Source organism: Phycodurus eques, chromosome 13 (assembly GCF_024500275.1).
Source record: "Phycodurus eques isolate BA_2022a chromosome 13, UOR_Pequ_1.1, whole genome shotgun sequence".
Taxonomy (NCBI): Eukaryota; Metazoa; Chordata; class Actinopteri; order Syngnathiformes; family Syngnathidae; genus Phycodurus; species Phycodurus eques.
The window spans coordinates 4,952,662-4,980,294 of record NC_084537.1 but is presented as its reverse complement, the minus strand read 5'-3'; the positions used below and the strand labels follow the sequence as shown (position 1 = coordinate 4,980,294).

The window sequence follows — 27,633 nt, the reverse complement described above, 5'->3', positions numbered from 1 at the left end:
GAACTTCATAGGCAATCGCATGGCACATAGAGAAACAATATACTGCTTAACAAGTCACTGTCAGTCCGCTCATAGTATGTCTTTATGACTCCTTTGTCTAAATGTGCACAGACTTTGACTGCCAACCAGTCCACTGTTTGGACAAAAAGAGAGCATTTCCGTACGCAAATGAGGGTCTGTGATTTCAGAACGCTTCTAGAATTTGCCATTAAGCTTTCCCAAGAAAAACTCTGCGAGCGGGAGTGGGTACCTGATGGTTTTGATCATGCTGAGGCCCATCTCCACGCAGCAGTGGGCGTGGTCCTGCCGCGGCTCGGGAAGACCCGACACGCAGTAGTAACAGTCGCCCAGAATCTTGATGCGCAGGCAGTGATGCTCCTGCAAACACAGCGGCAGGACGGACGATCTTAGCATTCCCAGCGTGCACTGTGGCAGGGCAGGAAGTTACGCGTACACAAACACAAACGTTTGACCCAGCGGAGGCAATTTGGGTCCAGTCGGACCTTATGTTTATCTGACATCCTTTGGACCGATGGGACGACATCAAGTATTGGGCACGATTTCACACTCAAGGGACAAGGGCGAGCATTAGGGTCACAGCGAATACCAAAAAAGAAATATTGTACTAGTAGAACACTACTTTACTAGTAAATATTGTACTAGTAAACCCCCCATTTTTGTAATAATAAAAAAACTTTTTTTTTTCTTTTTGGAGATTTTTGGAGAAAAAAGTAAAAATATGGTGAGAATATGTATTATGATTATTATGAATATTGTTATTATCCCTCCTTCCATCCATCCATTTTCTGAGCCATCCATTTTCTGAGTCGCGGGAGTGCTGGAGCCTATCCCAGCTATCATCGGGCAGGAGGCGGGGTACACCCTGAACTGGTTGCCAGCCAATCGCAGTCAAGTAAAATAAATTCAAGCAAAAAAAAATAAAAATAAATCAGGATTAAAAAAGTTGTAACCTTACTAGAATATAGTTGTATTTCTTTAAGAATCACCATATTTTTGGGAGAACAAAGCTGTATTTTTCTATAACCATTTTTTAAAAATGAAAATAGTCATTTTTCACAAATACAATTTTTATGACAATGTGAAAATTGAAATGTCATGATGAGACCATATTTTTTAAAATGAAGCCATACTTTGGTGACAATTGGAAAGAAATAGATGAAAATGTTTAAATCTGGCGGCACGGTGGCCGACTGGTTAGAGCGTCAGCCTCACAGTTCTGAGGTCCAGGGTTCAATCCCCGTCCCCGCCTGTGTGGAGTTTGCATGTTCTCCCCGTGCCTGCGTGGGTTTTCTCCGGGCACTCTGGTTTCCTCCCACATCCCAAAAACATGCATGAATTGGAGACTCTAAATTGCTCGTAGGCATGACTGAGAGTGCGAATGGTTGTTTGTTTCTATGTGCCCTGCGATTGGCTGGCAACCAGTTCAGGGTGTACCCCGCCTCCTGCCCAATGACAGCTGGGATAGGCTCCAGCACACCCGCGACCCTAGTGAGGAGAAGCGGCTCAGAAAATGGATGGATGTTTAAATCTTTGAATAAAGCTGATTGTATTGAAAAAAAATGTTGAAAAAGAAAGCTGAAAAAAATGTAAAAGTTGTATCTTATTAGAACAAAGTTTACAAAGAATAGTCGTATTTTTGGTCAAAGTTGTATTTTTTTTTTGCGAAAAATATTTTTTCGATGACAATGTTACATCTTACGGAAATAAAGTTCTATTTATCAAAAACAATGCTATGTTTTAACGATAATTAAAAAAAAAATTGTTAAACATTGGAAATGTTATGATAATAAAGGATTTTTAAGATAAAGTTGCAAAAAGTATTTCAAAGAAAAAAAACCTAATAGTTGTAATCTTATAAAAACAAAGTTTTTTTAGGAATAGTCCTATTTTTAGAGACTTAAGTCATATTTTTCTAAAACAAAAACTAAAGAAAAACAAGTTTTGTATTCAGAGCAATAATATTAATAAAGACATTTTTCTCAAGTGAATCCATGTTTTTGTGATTACATTTTTTTTTTAAAACGCAGGCACGGGGAGAACATGCAAACTCCACACAGGCGAGGCCGGATTTGAATCAGAACTGTGATGCAGATGTGCTAACCAGTCACCCAGGTGTGAATCATTGCCCGTGCAGGAGCCCCTCAGTCACACTGCCCCGCAGCCTCGCCCTGACCTTTTACCTGGGGCTTCAGGAACTTTTCAGAAACTATTTTGGAATATCCACCTCTGAAAAATAAAAAAAATGCCAATCCTGCATTTGCTAACAACAGGGCAGGAGATTAACAAACAAAAGCAGAGTGAAGGGCAGCTGAGAGGATTCCGAAGCAACGTGGAATACAAACATTTCTGCTCGACAGGTACGTTTATCAACTCTTTTTGAGTTTTAACCTATTATCCATTTCCCCAAAAATCTCATTTAAAATCTTGCTATGATTTTAAAACTACAAACTCCTACTTTAATACTTGCATCTTTCTTGTTTCGAAAGACGAGGAGGTGGACAAACATACAAAGAACATACATACACACACATACACACACACGGAGACAATTGTTGTGCTCACATGTGCGAGGCGGTCAAAGCGTGCAAAAAGCTCGTTCAACATCCGCACGAGCTCCTGAGCCGACAGCGTCGTGGAAAGATTTGTGAAGCCTTTGACGTCTGCGAAAAGAATGCTGGATAAAACACGGAAATGTCACTTGAGAGTTCACCTGGGACACAATTTTTACATTTCACATTCACCTCAACCACAACTAGTGGCACGGTGCTCGTAGCACACGCCCCACAATGTAGCCCAATGGCTGTTTTCTTGTGGCGTTCGTTAGTGCTCAGGGAGTCTAACCTGACATTCTCGTAGCGGTGGATGTAGATCCGATGGAATTGATGCTGGAGGTGCTCGTCCTCCACGTTGGTCATGTCGTTGATCATTTCCAGAACCACGAAGCGAGGCAGGACGGACAGAACCAGACGCTCCTGGGAACGCAAAGGCAACAATGCAAATATTCATTTTCATTGCAGTTTTCAGTCGCAGGATGCAAAAAATACCAACGATGCAAAACATTTGCGGCGAGTGCGTGTTGAGAAGTTTTGAGGCAAACAAACAACAGGGATTTTCTTCTCATAGACGAACAGCTACAAAAGTCCACCAGAATTCAGGTAATGACCGCATTGGATCTGGATCTGAATTTTTATGTCCAATTTATTGCACAACCCCATTAGATCTGGATCTGAATGGTTCAGTCTCGTTTACGACTATGCTGCATCTGTAGTAGATCTGAATTTTAAAGTCCAGTTCACTACCACATTGGACCTGGAGCTAAACATTTCAGTCCAGTTTACGACTATGCTGAATCGGGATCTGAACTTTTCAGGTCAGGTTTACGACAGCATTGGATCTGGATCAGTCCAGTTCATGACCACATTTGTTTTTTGCCCTTAATGTCCATCTGTGGTTTGTTTTTAAAGTCCTTTATAAATAAACTTGAGTTGAGCACATTAGATCTGGATCTGAACTTTTACATCTGGTTTATGATGACAATGAATCTGGATCTAAAATGATCTGGATCTGAAGATGGTCCAGTACATGTCCACCCTGTATTTGGATCCAAACTCTATCTTAGGTAATGGTGAAGGGGTACGATCTAAATACCTGTAAGTTTGACTTCTTCCTTTCGGACTAGCAGTACACTGTGTTTCCGCGTGGAATATTTATATTGCAAATTTTTGTGTTTTTTTGTACTGCATGTTTAAAAAAAAACTTCAATCCAAACTTTTAAGCCCAGTTTACAACCAAACTGCAAGTAAAGCGGAACGTTGAAGTTTAATTTACAACCACGTTGAACCTGAATCTGACTGGAGCTGAACATATCCCAGTCATCAAACATACATCCCACCGAAGTCGGCCAGTCATCAAAAGCTCCATCGCCCTGATGTTATAGGGACAGTGTTCCGTCATTGGCAATATGTCGCTGAGATGTGAGCATTTAATCGAAAATTACCACCACACGACGTCTGAACGATTAACGCTGGAGCGCCAGCCAGCGTTGTTCTGCTCCATTCACTCCGCTGATTTGCTCAGTGTTGCATTCACTTGCACAAGGTGCGTTGAATATTCTACTACTATATCGCCCCACAGAACAACCACACAGGTCGTTTCGGTACATTTTACTATGAAAAACAATACTGACTTAAAAAATGATTTTGTGTCTGTAAGGAAGATACAGATTTCAGATTAAGACACTTTATTTATACAAATCTCCAACAGAAACAAGAGAAAATACAATGAATAACAATTAATGAACATCAATAACAATGATAATAGTAATAATACATTTATTTTATAGAGCACTTTTAAAGGGTACTCTCTTTACAAATAAAATAAAATGTTAGGATAAAAACAATTAGAAACAAAATAAAATAAAGAGAGGAATAAAACATGGCAGATTTATACATTAAAAGCAGTTTGGAAGAGGTGGGTTTTCAGTTGGGATTTGAAGGTGGAAAGATCTGAACAGTCGCATAGCGGTTTTGGGAGCAGATTTCAGTGGGTGGGAGCAGAGATGACGAAGGCTACGTCCCCCCAGGTTCAATGCTTGGTCCGGTGAGGTGGAGAAAGAAGGTTATTGTCGGCAGAGTGGAGGATACAGGAGGGGGAGTGATGGTGGAGGAGGTCGGAAAAGTGGGAGGGGGCTTGTTTATGGAGGGCTTTGTGAGTGAGCGTTAGGGTTAAGGTTAGCCCTAGCCCTAACCCTAATCCTCTGTACTGGATGCGTTGTGGAATGGGGAGCCAAAGGAGTTTCTGAAGGAAAGGGTTGGTGTTGTCTCGTGAGCGGGTGTGAGTGAGCAAGTGGGCAGCTGAGTTCTGGATATACTGAAATGTATTGAGAAGGTTGGTGGATGAGCCGAGGAGGATGCTGTTGCAGGAGCCAAGTCTTGAAGTGATGAAATCATGGATCAGAGTTTCAGCTGCAGTGAAGGAAAGTGATGGGCGAAGACGGGCAATATTCTTGAGGTGGAAGAAAGCTGTTTTTGTGATGTTGTTGATGTGGGTCTCAAAGCTGAGGTTGGTGTCAAAGACTACTCCTAGGTTGCGGATGTGAAGGTAGGGAACCAGTGTGGTGTTGTCAACAAAGAGACAGAAGTTACCGGTGTGTTTGGTGAGGAAATTGGGACCAATGCTTAATCTATCGGATTTATTGCAGTTGAGTTGGCTTGCACCCAGGACCTGATGTCAGTGAGGCAGTTCGTAAGAATGGAGTCGGTCGAGGAAGTCATGGATTCAGCATAGTAGTGGAAATGGAGGCCTTGACGACGAATGTCCCTTTCCGAGGGTGAGTATGTCAAGGATGAACAGAAGAGGACCAAGCACCAAGCCCTGGGGGATGGATGCCTTGGGACAGAGGGGCAGGAGATGAGGTGCCATTGTTGATATTGATGAATTGTTGACGGTCAGAGAGATATGATTTGAACCAGGAGAGGGCAGCACCACATAACAGTAAAATCAGCCCAGATTCCTCCTCTGACAACCTGCAGAAGGTGGGAAAAAAAACCACTACTGAGCACATCACTTCAATATCTCATGTCATGGTGTAAGTTAAAGTAAGTCGTGTTAAAACAGAACATAGTGTGTGGAAAAGAACCTGTGGAATTGAAAGGTGATTTATACAGTAATGAAAGAATTATCACAAAACATTGCTGGCTAGTAAATAAGATAAACATCAATTTATATTATGTGGTATTAGTCCGTGAAAATCACAAACAGCTGGTCGAGTTACCTTACATGTGCGGTAGCCAGGATGGATACGGACTCCTGGCATACTCGGTTTGTTCCTATAGTAACACAGAAATTAATTATTTGTGACAACATTGTCATTTTCTGCCAATTTAATTGAAATGATAACTTACCTGGAAAATGCAAGTGGCGAACGGCGTCTTGGTACTTTGATTAATACGGCTGTGAACAATTGGTGCTGCTGCGACACTAAGACCGGTAAATTCCTACCCACACAACACGGGATTGGTCAGCCAAGCGAGACAAGTCGATGTAAAACGGACCTTGATGAGATGTTTAATGAATCTGGGAAATACATGCTTTGCAGCCGATGCTTGTCAGATCTAAAGCAACTGCCAGCCGACGTACCTTCCTAAGACTTGACGTCGGTGCGACGCATGTTTGCGGACTGGGATCAGTCTAGTTTACAATTATGCTGGGTCTGGATCTGAACTTTGAAGGTCCAATTTACAACCAAAGTGAATCTATACTTTAACTTTTGAGTACAGTTTGATTTAAATGGATCTGAGTCCGAACTTAAAAGTCCAGTTTACGGACACGCTGAAACTTGATTGTTACTTTTAAGTCCAGTTTACAACCACATTGGATCTGGATCTGAACTTTTCAGCCCACTTATGACCAAACTGGATCTGGATCTGAAATTCCTGTTTATGATTTCCATGGATCTGGATTTGACTGGAGCTGAACTATGAAGTCCAGTTTACGATCACATTGGGTAAGCATTTGAACTTTTGAGTTCAATTTACAACCACAATAGATCTGGGTCAGAAGTGATAACTTCAGTTTAATAACACAATGAATCTGGATCCGAAAAGATCTGGATTTACTTTAAAGTCCAGTTATGATCAAATTGGTTCTGAATATGGTCCAGTATATGACCATCCTATATTTGGATCTGAACTTTAAAGTCAAGTTCATGACCACATTGCTTCTACTAGAGATCTGAACTTTTAAATCCAGTTTACGGGCAAGGTGCATCAGATCTGAACTTTTAAGTACAGTTTGGAATCTTAATATGGCCCAGTTTATGACTGCCCTGTATTTGTATCTGAACATTTAATCCCCGTTTACAACTAAACTGAATCTACATTGGATTTGGATCTGAATGCTTCAATCCAGTTTACGACTATGCTGGATCTGGATCACAACTATTTCTGACCACAATAAAATGATTCTGAAAATATCTGGATCTGAACATATCTGGAGCGGAACTTTAGTCCAGTTTACAATCAAACTGGATCGGAATATGGTCAAGTTAATGATCACCCTGTATTTGGAGATGAACGTTAAAGCCCAGTTTACATCTGAACTGACGAGATCCAAACCTTTTAGTCTACTTTATGATTTAAATGGCTCTGGATTCTAACTGTTAATTCCAGTTTACAGACATACTGAATTTATATTGTAACTTCAATGTCCACTATACAGCCACATTGGATCTGGATTGGAACTTTCAGACCAGTTTTTGAGTGCCGTTTAGGACATTCGTGCATCAGGATATGAGCATTTAAATTCAGTTTACAATCACAACAGATCTGACACGGAACTGTTAAGTGCTGTTTATGACCACATTGAATATGGATCTGGAACCACATTGGCTCAGGAAGGGAACTTTTTAAGTCCAGTGTATGATTTCCATGGATCTGGATCGGATTTTGAGGACCCTCGTGAAAACAATAAGGAAAAGAATTTCTAGATTGACAGAATGAATCATCTTCTCTACACCTCCCCCCAAAACTCTTCACTGTGACTGGCTCTTATTAAAGCCACACCTGTTCTTTCCATTTCAGCCATGGCTGAGCTTCTCACGCCCCGAGGCTTCCAGGAAACAAGATGGTGGAAAAGCTTTCTGCACCTCACCCTGCGTCCACTTCACTGCGTAAACAAACGCCACTCACTCACTCGCTCAGTGTGTGTGTGTGTGTGTGTGCGTGAGTGTGCTTTCGTGTGAATCTGTGACAGCAGATCGATGTGGCGTCCATGTTTGTTTCCCGTCAGCAGGCTCATTAGTAGCAGTCGCTAACATTGTGGGCTGTCAACACAAATACATCAATCGCTATGCACATCAAACTTGTCGGCACGCCACATCTCATCGCTATTGGACAGAAAGTGCACCGCACCCTTTTATGGGTGTGTATGTGTGTATATGTATACATATGTGTGTGTTTGTGTGTGTGTATGTGTGTGCATCAAAAGATAAATAAGCAAAATCAACAACTTAGTTGTTCATTTTCAGCTTCAATATGCAGGTTCTCTTCCCAGATCCCCGACTTATTCGCATCACTCATTTGAGGATGTTTGCTATTCGCTGTCGGGCCCGGTCGCTCTTACAAATAACGGGGGTCCACTGTATATACTGTATGTATAAAACTAGTGATGCTACTAACGATTATTTTGGTATTCGATTAAGCTGGCAAATTCTTTCCCCCGATTAATCGATGCATCAGACAAAAAAAAAACATTTTTAACATTTCCATCTGTTTATTCAAAAACAGGACATTATTTCAACTTGACAGTGCCGAAAGTGGTGATGAAAGGTGAACTGGGGAAAATATTTGTGGCTTTGAAGCACATACCTTGGGACAAATGTTTCCAACATACAGTAAACTATATTGCCAAAAGTATTTGTGCACCCATCCAAATAATGGGAATCAGGTGTTCCAATCATTGTATAAAACCAAACACCTAGGCATGCAGACTCTTTTTCCAAACATTTGTGAAAGAATGAGTCGATCTCAGGAGCTCAGTGAATTCCAGCATGGAACTAACTGTGATAGTTAGTTCCACCTCTGCAACAAGTCCAGTCGTTAAATTTCCTCCCTCCTGAATATTCCACAGTCGACTGTCAGCTGTATTATATCGTGGAAGCGTTTGGGGACAACAGCAACTCAGCCACAAAGTGGTAGGCTATGTAAACTGACAGAGCAGGGTCATCGGATGTTGAGGCGCATAGTGCGAAGAGGTCTCCAACAGTGACTCTGCCGAGTCACTCGCTACAGACCTCCAAACTTCATGCGGCCTTCAGATTAGTTCAAGATCATTCTGCAGAGAGCTTCGTGGAAGGGGTTTCCATGGCCGAGCAGATGGATCCAAGCCATGCAACACCAAGTCCAATGCAAAGCGTTGGATGCAGTGGTGTAAAGCACGCCGTCGTCGGACTCTAGAGTAGTGGAGACGCGTGCGTTCTCTGGAGTGACGCGCGTTCTCTGGAGTGACGAATTACGCTTCTTCATCTGGAAATCTGATGGACAATTCCATGCTCCCAACTTTGTGAAAACAGTTTTGGAGCTAGCCCTTTCCTCTACCACCATGACTGTGCAACAGTGCAAAAAGCAAGGTCCATAAAGACATAGTCTCGTCCAACATCACTGTGTGACCTCACGAAAGCGCTTCTGGAAGAATGGTCAAACATTCCCAAGAACACACTCCTAAACCTTGTGGACAGCCTTCCCAGAAGAGTTGAAGCTGTTATAGCTACAAAGGGTGGACCGACGTCATATTGAATCCTATGGATTAGTAATGGGATGTCACTTAAGTTCATATGTGAGTCAAGGCAGGTTGAGCAAATACTTTTGGCAATATAGTGTATATATATAAATGACTGCTCTTGCATAATGTATAAATGACATGAAAACAGAAATATGATTCCCACTCATTACGTCTTTTTCTTAGCAGGAATTAAAGTGGCTTTTTGGAAAAAAGAATAGTCGCTAGACAGGTAAAAAAAAGTGATTAAATATAGCGACGAAATGGCTCAGTTGTCAACACCGACTGTGCTTTTGTAAACCCTGCCCCTCTTTGTTCACAGCTATTTTGTTAGTGTAAGCAGGTTCCAGCCAATCGCTGAAAGGTTTTTCCATAAACTCAAATTACGGTAACCAATAAAATCAATTCATCACCCACCCCTACATTCAAAGCAGTACGACTAAAAATATTGTATTGCCATGATTTCCTCCATGAAAATAATTTTGCAGCTGCAATTTTGGTCCCTGTTTCACAAAATTTTCCAGATGAGAAATGATATCTCCACTCCATCTTCTGAAGGTGATGTTTGGAGGAAAGATCTGACCTGTCTCTGGTTCTCCGTCTCCAGGCGCAGCCTGGCCTCGATGCAGCGTCGCGTTTCTAAGAAGGCCTGACGCTGGGCACGGTCCGACAGGTAGCTGATGAATATCCCGGCCGTGTTCATGCACATGAACAGAACGGTCTGGGCTGCCACCTGCAACGCATAAGCAACAAAGTAGCTTAGCTTAATATGTTTAGCATCACTGCAAACTGATTTTATGTTAGTATGCTATTACCACTACCATTGCTATTACCACAGGAGGCTCTGTGGAGGTGGTTTGTTTGTGTTGAATAATTTACTACTGAATACAGTCATTTATGGAATATGGGTTCATGATTGTGTACATGCTAGAGGCATAGTGTTGATGCTTTATGATCCTCTCCGTTTGAAGTGTTTTACCACCATCTTGTGGCATCTATATGCAATTACAAACCCCAACACGTTTAGGCACCTGACATTCGAACAGAGTATGAAGAGTGCTGTGAAAAAGTTTTTGGGGTCATTTTTGTAGGCCGCCCACTCCTGGGAAGGTTCACCAATGTTCCATGTATTCTTTATTTGTGGCTAATGGCGCTCACCATGGTTTGCTGGAGTCCTAAAGCTTTACAAATGGCTCTGTAAACCTTTCTAGACTGATACAGAGTCAATTATTTTATTTCTCATCTGTTCTTGAATTTCTTTGGATTGTGGCATTTTGTCACAGCTTTTTAAGATGTTTTGGCCAACCTCTTTTGTCAAACATCTTCTATTTAAGTGATTTCTCGATTGAACAGGTCTGGAAGGAATCAGGCTTGAGTGTGGTCAGTGAAATTTTTTTTATTAGCTACAATTAATTCATGATTTAACAAGGGGGGGTAATTACTTTGCCACACAGAGCCAGGTGGCTTTGAATAGTTTTTCCCCCTTTAATAAATAAAATCACCATTTAAAAACTGAATTTTATGTTTATTTGGTGTATATTTACATTTGATTGTTGCTCTTAAACATTTATTTGAGCCATGCGGTGAGTCAGCGTCACTCACAGCACATTTTGTTGTTGTATATCTGTAAATAAATTTGAATTTTTCTATCCAAAGCCCTTTGTCAGTCGTGTTTTGTTGCCTTATAGTTTGAGGTGTCTCAACAGCCAAATATTAGCGTCAAAGTCAGTGATTTGTTTGACATCTTTTCACATAAGCTCGTGTTGTCCGCTATTTGGACAGAAAGCACTTTTGGTGAAACCAACCCATGTTCTATTGCTGATTACAGTAATTTCTTGTGTATAATGCACATTTTTTTCTCCCCAAAATTGTAAAAAGGCAATAGTGCGCATTATACATAGGTATTAGGGCAAATGGCTGGCGACCCTGGGATAGGCTCCAGCACTGCCTAGTGAGGATAAGCGGTACTGAAAATGGATGGATAGAAAAACCTTTCACATTTTATAAATGTATGCCACCATCTAGTGGTTATGAAAAAGCTGTACACTTTCATTCCAAAATGCCACCGCCACCTAGTGGTTATAAAAAAAAGTGTAGCCTACACATTCATTCCAATAAAACAGGGGTACGTATGACTGCATATATGTACAGTTGTGCTTATAAGTTTACATACCCTAGCCCAATTTGTGAAATATTGTTTTTTTTAAATATGACTGACTGAACAACAACCATCATTAATTTTTTTATGGTTATGTTTTGTTTAATGATAATTCTTTTCCTGAAATGCTTGACCGTTTAATTTGAATCCCATTAAAATAAAATTAAATGTGTCTCGCTTGGTCCTGCATGTTTTCTTTGAAGAATTGTACCCATTTTACAAATTCTGCCTGGGTAACAAACATATGAGCACAACTGTGCGTTTTCTAATTTAATAAATAAAGTAGGGCTGTGAATTTCAAAATAAGAGCAAGTAAATAAAAAAAATAAAATAAAATAAAGTGCTTAACTTCAGAATAATTATTTGAAAAAAGCTAACAAAATACAGATAATACTTCATGTTTTGATCATATGGGTAGAAGCAAAATCATGCATTGTAAAATTGTACATAGGTAGAAGGGTTTTCCAGAATTTTGGCGGCGCGTATTATACATGGGTGCGCATTATACACGAGCAATTACGGTACCAAACAACAGAAAAAGATAGAAACTTTTTGTTTCTAGTGAAAGAAGCGAGTCTGCTCTTTCTTTTGCTATGGTCAGTGCTTACATTGTCACAGAACACATTCTGTCAGTCTTGAAACAGTCAAACTACTCAAAAGTCAAAAATTTTAAATGTGGGGAACAATGCTGAAAATGACTGCCAGTCACTGAGGTAATGTGGCTTTTAATTTCTTTTAACCATTTATTTTACTGTGTTCTTGATTTGGATTTTGGCTTTGTTCTTGACATGAAGAACCAAGAGAAGTGGCATCTTTTACCGTAAAAACATCAACGGGCCGCTGCTAATTTTGGATGTGGCTCAAAAGGAGTAAAAAGGTTACACACTATGTAACCAAAACAGAACACTTGACTTGAGACTAGATCAGAGTTTGTCTTTGTGCGGAGTAAACACCAAAAGTGTTTACATTAATTTATTTTTACCAATGCTGATTTGAAGTCTTTAGGTTGTTTGTTCAAAATGTTGGCTGAGATGGCCAGAGGACATGACACACAACCTCCTCCATCCCACCACTGTTTGAGGGGAGAGATGATGTAACACAATGTAAACAGCCTCACTGGCTCCTGAGGGTAATCAGCACGGTGGACAAGTGCGGGCAGGTCTTTTTCTAGTTTTCATGCCAAATGTCATCCAGGACACTCATGCTGGCCCACAAGAGGCATCTAACTGTTACATTAGCGATTCAAAACACACACACACTTGCACACGCACGCACACACACACACACACACACACACACCAGCTGTCACCAAACGGACTCAATAAATAATAACCTTAAATGTTGTGTGATGCCGACACCTAAAATCCTTGTTTAACGACATCTTCAATGTCAATCGGTATTTGAGGGCCTGCAGCAAATGGATTTACAGTGTAAAGTTGCCGCCCACCTAGCAATTGGACCAGTTTTGAACTTGGAATTTTCTCTCCAGCATCTCATGGGGCCTCCTTCCGGTGGGACGTTCCCGGAACACCTCACCGGGGAGGCGCCCGGGAGGCATCCTAACCAGATGCCCGAGTTACCTCATCTAGCTCTTCTCTATGCGGAGGAGCAGCGGCTCTTTGAACCCTTCCTGGATGACCAAGCTTCTCACCCTCACTCTAAGGGAGAGACCGGACACCGTGTGGCAGAAACTAATTTCGGGTGCTTGTATCTGCAATCTTGTTCTTTTGGTCACGACCCCCACATCTCGTGACCTTAGGTGAGGGTAGGAACATAGATCAACGGGTAAATCAAAAGCTTTGCCTTTTGGCTCAGCTATTTCAGCTCTTCACCATGACAGACTGATACAGAGTCCGCATCACTGCAGACGCTGGACCGATAAGCCTGTCAATCTCCCGCTCCATTCTTCCCTCACTCGTGAACAAGACCCCGAAATACTTGAACTCCTAGACTTGGGGCAGGATCTCCTCCTCGACCCTGCGAGGGCACTTCACCCTTTTCCTACTGAGGACCAAGGCCTCAGATTTGGAGGTACTGATTTTCATCCCACGCCTTGTCCAAGTCCACAAAACACATGTAGACTGGTTCAGGGAACTGCCATGCACCCTCAAAGATCCTGCTGAGGGTATAGAGCTGGTCCACAGACGGGATGAAAACCACACTGCTCCTCCTGAATCTGTCATTTGACGGACCCACTTCTCCAGAACCCCTGAATAGACCATACCAGGGAGGCTGAAGAGCATGATCTGCCACAACCTCTGGTCCCCCTTCTCAAAAAGGGGGACCACCACCCCGGTCTGTCAATCCAGAGGCACTGTTTAAACCACCTCGTTGACCTCAGCCCCAGGCATAGGTGAACCCGCCTCAGCGTCCACAGACTCTCCTTAATCATGGGAAAGCATGTCGGTGGAATTGAGGCAGTTTTCAAAGTAATCGGCCCACCAGCTCACAACATCCCCAGTTGAGGTTAGCAGCACCCCGTCCCCACTAGACACAGTGTTGATGGGATGGTGCACTGATTCCCCCTCCTGAGACGCCAAATGGTGGACCGAAATTTCCTCGAAACCATCCGGAAGTCGTTCTCCGTGGCCTCACCGAACTCCTCCTACGCCCGAGTTTTTGCCTCAGCAACCAACATAGCTGCTCATGTTGAGGAAAATGAGTAAGCTTCCATGTTTCTTCTAAAATTATAATTCTGTTTTACAGAGGTTTTACTGAAACACTTTTATCCTTTTGTAGTATTGCATGGTTTTGAAACATGATCACACCCAATAAGAATAGTCTCGGTTGTCTTTGGTGCCTGAACGACATAGATTTTATGAGACCGATGCTGATTCCGATATTTGGCCGGATAAAATTCAGATAACCGGCCAATTCATTTAAAAAACATATATTGACTATATTTTGTTATTTGTTTAACGTCCAAGTGACGTCATACACGCTGTGATTGTGACATCTATGATTCTGAGGCCCTCATACTGGTCAATTTTCAAACTTGCTCCTCTCTCATCTAACAGCTATGCTTCATGCATGCATTTTGATTGGAGAAGATTTTGTTTTGGTTGTTTATGATTATATTATTTTATGTTTCGTGTATAGTGCTTTGTTACAGCTGCGGCTGTTGTGAAAGCACTATATACAAACCCCAATTCCAATTAAGTTGAGACGTGTAAAACATAAATAAAAACCTAATACAATTATATTCAAATCCTTTTCAACCTATTGAATGTTCACTTAAATACACTACAGAGATATTTAATGTTCAAACTGATAAACATTTTTTTGCAAATATTCACTCGTTTTGAATTTGGTGCCTGCAACAAAAAACAAAAGCCATGTTTACCACTGTGTTCCATCACCTTTCCTTTTAACAACACTCAATAGGCGTTTTGGAACAGAGGACACTAATTGTTGAAGCTTTGTTGGTAGAATTTGCTTGATGTACAATTTGCTTGATGTCCCATTTTCAATGTGAGACAGGTCTGGACTGCTAGCAGGCCAGTCTAGTACATGCACTCTTTTTCTCCCAAGCCAGGCTCTTGTAACATGTGCAGAATGTGGCTTGGCATTGTAAATAAGCAGGGACGTCCCTGAAAAAGATATTGCTTGGATGGCAGCATATGTTGCTCCAAGCCCTGTATGTACCTTTCAGCATTAATGGTGCTCTCAGAGATGTGCAAGTTACCCATGTCATGGGCACTAACACACCCCCATGCCTTCACAGATGCTGGCTTTCGAACTTTCCACTGATAAAATTCGGCTGGTCCTTTTTCTCTTTGGACACTAAAGCGATTTGAAATGTGCCCAGACCACAGCACACTTTTCCATTTTGCATCAGTCCATCTCAGATGAGCTCAGGTCCAGAGAAGCTGGCCGGCGGCATTTCTAGGTGTTGTTGCTACATGGCTTTTGCTTTGCATGGTAGACTTTTAATTTGCATTTGTAGCTGTAACGTCGAACTGTGTATACTGAAAATTGTTTTCTGAAGTGTTCCTGAGCCCACGTGGCAATATCCTTTACACAATGATGCCAATTTTTAATACAGTGCCGCCTGAGGGATTGAAGGTCAGGGCCATTCAATGTTGGTTTTCGGCCTTGCCGCTTACATCCAGAATTTTTCCAGATTGTCTGAATCTTTTGATGATGTTACGGCCGTAGATCATGAAATCCCTAAATTCCTTGCAATTGTACTTTGAGAAACGTTGCTCTTAAGCAGTTTGACTATTTGCTCACGCAGTTGTTTACTAAGTGGTGAACCTTGCCCTATCCTTGCTTGTGAACAACTGAGCCTTTCGGAGATGATCCTCTTATACCCAATCATTACACACACATGTTTCCAATTACCCTGTTCACCTATGGAATGTTCCAAACAGGTGTTTTTTTTAACATTCCTCAACTTTCCCAGTCTTTTGTTACCCCTGCAGGCATCAAATTTAAAAGGATATATCTGTAAAAGCAATGAACTTCATCAGTTTGAACATTAAATATCTTGTCTTTGTAGTGCATTCAATCGAATATAGGTTGACAGCATTTGCAAATCATTGTATCCTGTTTTTAATCTGTGTTTTACACGTCTCAACTTCATGCATTGGAATTGGGTTTTGTATATCGCACAACAGCCGCAACTGTAACAAAGCGCTGCAAACAAAACATAAAAGAATACAATCATAAACAACCAAAACAAAATCTTCCTCTCCAATCAACAAAAACACCATTGCTCCCTTCACAGTTTTATTCCCTCTTGTTGCACATTGGAACTTCATTGGAACTGAGATTTGTAGGAAAATCTACTTTTTAATGATCCGCATGTAGCCAATCAATACATGTCGGAAGAAAAAGAACATTCAGGATTGGAACACAAACATGTTGGTAAATTCACACTGGTGACGTTGGAGCAGGTGGCAACTGGTCGCCGACCAGTCGACAGTGGGCGGCGGGCCTCTGCAGCAGAATGGCACACATGAAAAAGCACACAGAGTATTTATTTCACATTCGCATGCCGTGTGGGAGGATGAGAGGATCACCCCGGTCTTCAAGACGCACACAAACACAGACCCGCACACAAATGCACACGCGCACACATGCGCCCTGAGGGCATTACGGTGTGCTACTCTGTGTTATTGCCAATCTCTCCCAAAACACTGATTCAATTTCTTTGCTGCGCCCCTGAAGGTCTAGGCCCCCAAAGGCCAGGCCCGCCCGCGAGACGCAAATGAAAAAGCACACAAGCTGCAGCGTTTTGTATTGGAACACGGCACGTGCTCGTTACCCAGGAGGATATTTTTAACGAGGACTCATTAGTAGCAGGAACGTGTTACATGAAAAAGAAGTTACCAATAGACACGCCAATCACGTCACACACTCTTATGTTTCAACAAGTAATGTTCTTTTTTTTTTTTTTCAGTGCACCATGACAGTGTTTTTACCAATCGTTTTTTACAGGTTTTTACAGTATACACTGAAGCCTTGCGATCCGAGTGAGCCGACGAGTTTTTCAAGATACGAGGCGTCGTCGGTCCGATTTTTTTTTTTTGCTTTACCTTGATAGCACAAACTTGAGGTACGAGTGTGATATGATGGCAGTGAACTCACTTCAACTCACTTCACAACAAGCAGAAGTTTGGCAGATAGAATTAGTAAACACTTCTTCAAAAAAAGGGTGTCGTTAACTGTCAAACTAAACATTAAACATAGAATTCCATAGTCTCTGCTTTAAAAAAAACCCCAGATAGCTTAGCCTTTCAGCCCACAAGGTCAATGCTAATGCTAATTAGCATTTATGTTGCGGCGCTTTAACCTTTTAAGCAACATATTGAACACAAACTGTCCAGCAACACGTGTGGACAGACAATATGAAAGTACACACAGTCAGTATTATTTATCCTCTGCGTAGAACGACTAAAGTTAGTGCTGTACTGATGAGGAGAGAGGACTTGAGACATCTCAATGAATGGTATATTCGCCTGTCTTCCTTATACCTGTACTGCCCCCAGGTGGCCAAGGTGGGCACATGAGAAAGAGCCGCACAATGGCCATTCAATTGATGCCGTGCGACAAAAAAATGTTTCCTTGGTTTGAATCCTGTTTAATTATGTCATAGCTGTAGGTTTTTATACAGTACAATATTATGGAGGGCTATTTTTTCTCATTAAAATACACATTACAACAATTGTTGATTTTTGGGGGGAAGGCTGGAACAAATTATTGGCATTTCCATTCTTTTCAATGAGTGTTTTGAGTCATGACCTTGGTCATGGAATCAGTCAAAAATGTCATAAAAATGAATTTTTTTTTTTTTACAGGTTGCAACCTCACTCATCTGGTGCATTTATTCCAAATCAAATCATTTGTAAGCAACTCCAGTACGTTTTCAGGGCATTTTTGCAAGATGAGTTTGACATGATATGTTAATATCATATTTGGGGGAAATGATGAATATGTTTTCGAGTATGTTTGAGGTTGACACTATTAATATATGCAATTATAAACACAAATTTCCACTATTCCCGTCAGGGCCTGTTCCTTAACCCCCTGACTGTATATTCTTTATTATGGTTTCATCAAACAACATCAGGATGATCCGGACTGACCCGGACCTCATCACCATGGCGACAACTCACGCACACACACACACACACACACACACACACACACACACACACGCACGCACACGCACTAACATGACCCCTCAAACATTAGTGCCACGAACACGCATCCAAGCAACAATCCTCATGTCATCCAGAATATTCTTCAATGTGGTACAGTTTGAAACATCAAGCCTGCAGATAATGATTCACGCTCACGTGAACGCATGCTAAAGATGCTAAGTGTTTGTTTTTGAGCTGCGGGGGCAGTGGGGGAGGTAGTTCACTCAGCACTGAGTGGAGGAGATAAACCACAACACAAGCATCTGAAGAGGAAGAATGCAAATACACAAGAAGGTGAAATATGAGATGCATATTTTTGTGAATATGATCGGTGGTCTTAATATACTGGACCTAGCTAGTTCCTAAAAATCCCTTTTTAGTGATCAGTGCGTAGGGAACGAGTGAATGATTACAAACACATTCGAAATCATTCATCATTTCTTCTCTCTCTCTCTAAAGGGATTTTTACATAGTGGTCTGTATAGTTGACGCTAGGGCTGAAACGATTGATCAAATACTCCCTAATCGCTACAATAGGAATTTTATATAGTGGACTACATAGTGGAGTCTCGGGCTGAAACGATTAATCAAACATTCCTCAATCACTTTATAAGGATTCATAAATAGTGGATTGTATAGTTAACTCTTGTTTGAAATCATTAATCAAATACTCACTAATAACTATAACAGTATTTTTATATAGTGGACTATATAGTTGACTCTAGGTCTGAAACGATTCATCAAATACTCCCTAATCATTACATGGTGATTTTTATATAGTGGACTATACAGTTGTCTCTACAGCTGAAATTATTTATCAAATACTCCCTAATCACTACAATAGGAATTGGAATAGTGGACTATATAGTGGACTCAAGGGCTGAAACGATTAATCAAACACTCCTTAATCACTTTATAAGGATTTTTATATAATGGACTGTATAGTGGAGTCTTGGGCTGGAACAGTTAATCAAATACTCACTTATCACTTCAGAGGGATTTTTATATAGTCGAACATACAGTTGACTCTTGGACTAAAACGATTAATCGAATATTCCCTAACCAGTCCGGTTTCCTCCTACATTCTAAGAACTGACAACTCTAAATTGCCCATAGGTGTGAACGTGAGTACGAATGGTTGTTTGTCTATATGTGTCCTGCGATTGGCTGGCGACCAAACAAGGATGTCCTCGTCGCCCAATGTTAGCTGAGATAGGCACCAGCACGCCCGCGGCCCTGGTGAGAATGAGCGGTACGGAAAATGGATGGATGGATGGATGGATGATTCCGAACACACAATGTCCAGGACAGACGGAAGCTGCAGAAATATGTTTCAATTGTCAACTACAGTGGATATAAAAAAGTCTACATATTCCTGTTCTTATGATGTACAAAATATTCCAAGTTAAATCCTTTCTATTTAACTCTTTTCATCATTAATGTGACCTATAACATTCAAAACTCCATAGATTTTTTTTGTGTTCACCTGCCACCAGTGTACAATAAGAGCCTCTGATGAACTCCAATTAAGGTTCAGGTGTTCTAGTAGGCTTTTCTTGACATTTCTGTCGTTATATCTCGTAGCACAAGCCATAGTCTACAGAGCTTCCACTGCATCAATTTATTTATTGTTTTAAGATTAATGTATGTTACAAAATAAATACGAAGCACTTAATGTCCATCTGTTCTGCTGTTTTGCTCTATTTACAATTATATGAATGATATTTATATGTAACACTTCATGCATTTATTTTGTGCAGTAAAATTCAAACCACCAATAGAAAACAATGATTCTGTTTTGTGGGATACACTGTGAACACAACATGCGGGATAACCTACTGTATACTGACTACACATTCTGATAGCACAACAAAATGGTCACCCCACTAGGCCCCAGTATAGAGAATAAGCAGGGATTCCCAACACAGCCAAGGAGACATGATGCAATCTGATGCCAGCGTTTGCCATCATCTTCTTCTTCTTCTTCTTCAGACAAGTTTTTACATGCGAGGATTTGTGGAGCTTAGTGTGTCAAACATGGTCTGCTTGGACCGGCTCATGTCTGTTGTTGACCTTTGACCAGCCGTGGCACTAAGCCACGACGCACTCCAGCACACCACCAGCGAGGCTGTGATCGGTCACTTTTGGAGGACGAACACGATTTACACACGAGAATCATCTGCGGGTTTATGCAAGTCCATTTTCCAAAGTCAAAAGCCTTTTTAGGTGCTTTTTTTTTTGGATCGACTCGATTCGTTAAATACGACCACAAGGATTGGTTGGTACGGACTCAATATTTTGCCAATTCACATCGGTGTCCTTGCAGTGGAAGGACAATGTCATTTGGTTGCGCTAATGCATCATTAAGCTGGTTTGCCGATCGCCAATAGACCCCACAAAAGAAGAAGAAGAAGAAGAAGAAGAAGAAGAAGGAAGGACACTACATTAGGTGCAGTCTTGTTTTGTGCTGCATTTTCCATGTCTGCAAGGTTATGTAGACAGCAAATTTGATTGTATTATTATACTGTTGAGTGCAACGTTTCTTGGAAAAATACACTTAATATTTTTTATTATTATTATTATATTTATATTTATAATGAACTTTGCTGTTTTTTTGGGGGTGGGGGGGGGGGGGGGTGGGGGGGTCTGGAACAGATTAATTGTATTCCCATTCATTTTAATAGGGAAAGGTGATTTGAGATGTAAGTGTTTTCATTCTGGAAAATACGTCATTGTTTTTCTAAAATAATGGACTTCATTCTGTAAAGATTTCTCCTTTTATTTTGAAAACAAAAAATAAATACGGCTCATTCTTGGAATATTTCGCCTCTTGGTAAAAACCAAAAACCAAAAAAAACAACAACTTATAAATTATACTTTCAATTTTTTAGGTTGTGATTCAATTCAATTTTGCTTCTTTAGGGTGTAATTCGATTCGATATTGTTTTAAACTCTTTGATGTCGACACATTAGTAGAAATTCACATATAGATTACCTGTTGACAGTTTTAAGTGTTGACAGTGTTAACATTTATTTTCATGCCCATGTGAACATTCGATGTGTTATGTGACCTCACATTTTCGAGGGATGAAACAGTTTAATAATAACTTGATTGTGCATATGGAGTAGAAAAGTAAAATGAATTTAGCCTTTATTTGCCCGGGTAAGACAATTGAGAACGGACTTGGCTTTAGACAGCAGGTACAATAGTGTATTTCTTGGACACAAATTAGCATTTTATGCGCATGTTATATTATGGTATATATTCTTGCTTCAAATTAGTATTTTATGCCTTTATGCCTAATCCCTGACCGCAGATACTGCAAATATTGGCCATAAATTAGCATTTTGAGCACGTTATAGCTACTGTATATGGTGGCCACAGTTTAGTAGTTTTGTCGCCACCATTTTGGATTTTATGTGCAAATTATACCCCATTTGTGGCCAAATAATACAACATAATCATTTATTTCAAATTATTTCGTAGACCCCCAATCTACAGTTTGCGAAAGGGGCTCTTATTCAAGGATTCCTGAAGTCAAGATTTGCCACAATTGTGCCACTTTATCAATATTCTGTCCTCCGCCTCCAGTGTTATCTCTCGACAGGAGACATTTCCATGTGTGTGCTTGCGTGTGCAAACGTGCGAGGAGCAGCTGGGAGAGTGAGGCCTCCCGCTGGCAGCACTAGTCTGTGCAGTATCAACGCTGGCGAAGGGGGGCTTGAAGGCGGGGTGGCGATTAGACTGGGCTTGGCACGCCGGCCGGGATTGGGAACGCCGACCGCGCCAAGATTTTCCTTCCGACGGGATAAGATGTTACGGCTCAAATCCCAGCGGAACACGTGAAAACGGCAGAGACAGAGCGGAGCGCTGGCTAATGTCGGAGGATTATTGTGAAAATCTGGACTGCGGCCTTCCATTTTGGAGTTTGCATGTTCTCCCTATGTTTGCGGGGGGGGGGTTTCTTCCCTCATTTAAAAAACACGTTAGGTTCATTGAAGACTAAATCGCAGGTGTGGCCCGCAAAAACTCTCCATGAAAACAACTCGTATCTTGAAAAATGCGTAAGTCGGGGCACTCGTATTTCAAGGCAGCACTGTAGTTTGACAAGTTAAGGACTTCCATCCATGTCATCTTTGTCAAGGCAGATTCTGATTGGCTAAAAATGTCTGGCACTTTGAGGTTATAGCGCCACCTGCTGCTTTGGCAGGCACTCGACATCCCGTCAACATGCCCAAAAAGGAAAATGCGCCGCTTCAGTCGTCTCGAGCGGCAGCCGGCAACGCCCACGGAGGCAAGCTGCGATGGAGACAGACTCGGCCGGGGATGAGGAGGCGTCACGTCAAGCTGACCGGTCGCCCAATATGCTGCCGGACAGATGGACACTTTGTGATTAGAACACAATTTGTACGCGTCTTTGTGTGTACAAGACACAACGTTCCCAACATCTTTGTCGGCTTGCAACTTTGTGGCAACACTTCATTTCCCCAAACTTCTGTCCAACTCCCACATTTTCCTTTCATTCCCTGAGTGCCTAAATACTTTTGCCAACATTTTTTTTCTTTTTCTGTTCATATTGCAATGCTTTTCTTCATATTTTTTCCCTTCCGGTTTGTGTCCCAAGACGGTAGTTTTGTCCAAATTTGCTTCACTTCACATTTCGATCCCAATACTTTTATCTACATTTTTTTCCGTTTTTTGTTTGTGTCCGTACAGTTTTGTCCACATTTGTTCTACTTCCTGTTTATGTCCCAATAATTTTCTCCGCATTTTTTCATTTTTCTCTTCCGATAGGCATCCCAACACTTTTGTCCATGTTTTTTTCCCCCCACTCTTTGCATGTCCCAATACTTTTGTCCATGTTTTTTTCCCACTCGTTGTATGTCCCAATACTCTTGTCCTTGTTTTATTTTTGCTTCCTATTTATGTCCCAATACTTTTGTTCACATTTTTCACTTCCTGTTGTCATCCCAATACTGACACATACATGTTTCTCAATTCCTTTTTATGTCGCAACACATTTGTCCACATATTTTGTGTGTCCCAAAAATGTTGTCCTGCAGATGCATGATGGGCGTTTTGGTACATTTTGGGCTTCTGTCTGTGTGACTCTGCCTGCTTCTGATCTTTCATTTTGCTTTTTAAAATGTTTTCTTTTTTTTTTTTTTTGCTTGACCTGTCCCACAAGGACACACGTAAACAAGTTAGCCTGGGGCTAAGTGTGAGGTTCTTTTGGATCCCCGAGGATAGGGACAGCATGAGAGAAACCATCTGAAATGTAGTCACCGACTACTAAGGTCCTGGGAGACGGCGTGTCGCTAGTCAGAAGTGGGAATAGAAAACCAAGAATAGAAAACCAGCAGACATGCCAAGTGCACCCCAGCGCTAATGGACGCCATTCAGTGCCTTTGAGCAGCTTTACGGGAGCTCTTACACAAGACATTTTTTCCAAGGACCCGCCCAATCCGAATGCCAATTAACTCTTTGACGGCCAGTCATTTTGAGTTTTAGAGCATTTTGACTGATCTTTTGAGACACACAGAGGGCCGAAGCTACATACACAAGACTCTTTGTTTCTACCTCTGATTTCTCGTCTTTGTTACTTTTCTCATGGAGATTTTGCTGTACCCTCTAAATAAAAGCATTTATTTTTATGAGGCGAATTCACATCAGTTCCAACTGGGAAGTGATCTTTTTTGGGGGGGGGGGGTATTGAAATCATATCTGAAAATCAATCTAGCTCTAGCTCAAAACATGGCCGTGCGACTTCCGATCAGTTTTGCGCTCGGTCATAAATAACCTACACAAGCATATGAGGACTGTCCACCCATCAGCGCAATGGGAGGAAAAAAGACAAAAAATTGAACAAAATAATGAACGTGTCACGGTTTCGACTGCATGTTGTTGTTGTTGTTTTTTTTACATTAGTAATTAATTTTGCGCATGATTTTACTTATTTTTGAGCCGACATTTGCCATTCACTCTTTGAGGTTCATCTTTTCTCACCAAAGCGACACACATTTTCTAATACCTCCCGAGACACATATTCTTTTATAGCATAAATCTACATACTCTGTTCGATTGCCAGTTTGCTTTAACTTGCCCGACTTCCAACGTGTTGGCCTTTCTCGCTCTCATAATCGACGTGACAAACCAAGATTCGTCCCCCATCAACTCAAAAACGGTGCTAATCTCAAATCTAAAGCAAAGCTACAGCGCAATCATCAGTGCAGTGGTTTACAAACCCAAATTTCACAGACAAGCTGGGCGAGACCCTCTTCCATGCCTACCTATTGTAAAAACGTACTCGACCGATATATACTTCGGTGGCAGTAAAGGGTTGGATTCCCGCTGACGAATCTAAACGTCCATGGCAGTGAATGAGGCAAACGTAAGTATGTGTATCCCTAAATGCCACAGCAATTAAAAAGTTGGAATTTTATAAGAGGGCGGAATGGTGGATGACTAGTTAGTATATCTGACTCACAGTTCTGAGGACCGGGGTTCAAATCCCGGCCCCGCCTGTGTGGAGTTTGCATGTTCTCCCCGTACCTGCGTGGGTTTTCTCCGGGTATTTCGGTTTCTTCCCACATCCCAAAAACATGCTTGGGAGGTTGATTGAAGACTCTAAATTGCCCGTAGGTGGGAATGTGAATGTGAGCGTGAATGGTCATTTGTCTATATGTGCCCTGCGATTGGATGGCTACCAGTTCAGGGTGTACCCCACCTCTCGCCTGAAGATAGCTGGGATAGGCTCCAGCACGCCCGCGACCCTAGTGAGGAGAAGCGGCTCAGAAAATGGATGAATGGATGGAAGTCATAATTTTTTAAGAAAAAAAAAAAGTAAGTACATTTTATTAATATACTGCAGTACTTTTCTTCACATGGTTAAAAGCCAGAATCACAAGCATTATACAGTAAAAGATCTAGGATCAGATCAGGAAGTGTCAAAATTCAAATGGGACAGAGGCACGGATCCATAATTCTTACACACACTTGTGAGGTGAACGATGTGGAAGAGGCACGTTTTAGTTTGAAAAACCTGAAGGGCTTCCCTTTCAACTGAAAAACCTCTTATACATGCGAGTGATGTCCTCGTAAAAGACACTAGTAAAACACTTTTACATAAGCTACTGAAACACAGACACACACGCACACAACTGAAATGCTCTCACACATCATTCTGAAATACATTCGTTGACTGAAATACATTTTTCAGTCGTACGTATGAGAGTTTTTAAAACTGATTTATGCCCCTCTTGGTTCCGTGTGGTCCAACAGAGCACAGATGCTCGCCTTCCACGGGCGGCGACCTGCTGTTTTTCCACATTTCAAAGAGATAAGCGTAATCCCGCCGTAATCTCATTAAACACTGACCCGGACGGGCGCTATGAATAGATTACCACTGGGAGATAATCCCGCCTGAAATCATGGTCAATGTGGAGGATAAAAACAAATCAGACGCACCCCGGAAGCCTCAAAGCTTCATCATATGTTAGCATGTGCACCGCCACCTGGAGGGCGTGCCCACACGACATGTGCCCACTCTAGAAATAGTCTTCTTGTTTGTCATTCCATGTTAGCGTTGACTGACATTTGCCTTCTGTTTCCACTTTATACAGCTTGAAGAAAATTAGTTCGAAAAAGACACCCCACCCCGTCTCTTGCTGGAGATCCTTGCTGCCCACATGCAATGACTAAAATTCACATTTTTGTCAATTTAGCTAGTGAGGATAAGCGGTACAGAAAACGGATGGATGGCTGGATAGCTAATTTACTGTGTCCTTTTGTGGGGCTACTTCTGATAGACACGTCTACCAATTTTCATGTTGCGAAGTCAAACTGGCTTCAGGGGGCTGAATCTTCCAAAAATTTGAAGAACCCTTACCTTAAAGCGCCCCCTAAACTGGCTGCTTCAAAACAAAATGACAGCCATCCTGCTTTGCTTTGTTTTTCCGGCATGGCTTCTCGAGGATTTTTTGTGGGTAGGCTCATGACCGACGCAATTTCATGTAGCTTGGTCAAACTGGGGCTGAATTTTCAAAATCCATCTAACAGAAGTTCCCTTTTGAAGAACATCAGGCAAAAATGAGCCTAAAATGGTCAAAGCAAACTGGCTGACTTCCTGTGTGTTTTCAGGCATAACTTCTTGAGACTTTTTTGTGGGTCTACCCATTAGAGATATGCCTACCAAATTGCATGTAGCTCAGTCAAACTGGTTTCAGGGGGTGTATTTTCAAAATCTGCCAAGTTTGTCTTTGAAGGTCCTCTGGAAAATTCAATTCCAAATATCAGACTTCCTGAATCTTTTCAGGCAGGGCTTCTTGACATTTTGTGGGTCGACCCATTATAGACATGCCACCACATGTCATTCAAATTGGCTTGGGGGGCAGAATTGTCAAAGAAATTCATGGGCGGCTGCTGCAACTATCGTGTTTCGTTTTTCATGGGAAGTCATCAATATTCGCCACCGTGCTCTGCCCACGCGGATTGACAAAAACTTAACTGTCAATTTAGCCTTGCCCATCTGTCTTGGATACGTGTTTGAAATTAAGTAGCAATGGGACAAAATCTCTTAATAGGTTTGTCTTTGAAAGAACACCTGGAAATGGCCAAAATGGCCCTTACATTTGCCGCTTCAAAGCAAAATGGCAGACTTCCTGTATTGTTCAGGTGACTTCTTGAGACTTTTTGTTGGTCTCCTCCTAATAGACACGACTACCAAATTTCAAGTTACTGAGTCAAACTGTCCTAAATGGCTGCATTTACCGGAAAAAAAATGAAATAATCATGAGCGGCTATAGTCTCTCTATGACGAGTTTGCCTTTGATTGAGCCCTGACAAATTGGCTGAAAACGGTTGCTTCAAAGCAAAATGACAAACTATTTGTGTTTCTTTGAGGCACGGCCTTTTTTGTGGGTCTACTCATTACAGAGAGACCTAGCAAAATTTAAGTTGATAAGTCTACCTGGCTCTGGGGGCTGAATTTTAAAAACCTTCCTGAGCTTCTATGTATACAAGAGTTTTGTGTTTTATCGCGAGTCATCAAGCTTCGCTGCCCCCACGTAACGACGAAAACGTAAGTCTTTCTCAATTTAGCGTCTTCCATCAGTCTAGTATACGTGGTTGAAATTTGGTAACAATCTGACAAAATCTTGAGGATTTGTCTTCAACGAACACCTGGAAATAGCCAAAATGAGCCTAACATGGCAGACTTCCTGTGTGTTTTCAAAGTTGGTTTCTTAAGACTTGTTGTGTGCCTACTCGTGATAGACAAGTCCACCAAGTTTCATGTTGCCATGTCAAACTAAAATTGGGGGCTGAATCTTCAAAATCTCTCGAGGGCGAGTTTATCTTCAGGACCTCGAGAAATGGTCAAAATGAGCCCAACATGGCCACCTACAAACCAAAATGGCAGATTTCCGGTGTGTTTTCTAGTATGGCTTCTTGAGACTTTTTTGAGGCTCTACTTATGATATCAAATCAAATCAAACTTTATTTATAAAGCACTTTTCATACCATGAAATGCA

General features: G+C 41.5%; 1 protein-coding gene across 2 annotated transcripts in view; it reads right to left on the bottom strand.

Moving 5' to 3' along the window:
• Window positions 1-27,633, bottom strand: part of adcy8 (adenylate cyclase 8 (brain)) — a 68,586-nt gene that overhangs the window by 30,179 nt on the left and 10,774 nt on the right. For both annotated transcript variants that reach the window (XM_061693498.1, XM_061693499.1), the window contains exons 2-5: window positions 9,881-10,030; window positions 2,863-2,993; window positions 2,584-2,695; window positions 251-378 (exon numbers count right to left, since the gene is read on the bottom strand). In XM_061693498.1, the coding sequence (XP_061549482.1) occupies window positions 251-378; window positions 2,584-2,695; window positions 2,863-2,993; window positions 9,881-10,030 (521 nt within the window). The remainder of the gene's footprint in view (window positions 1-250; window positions 379-2,583; window positions 2,696-2,862; window positions 2,994-9,880; window positions 10,031-27,633) is intronic.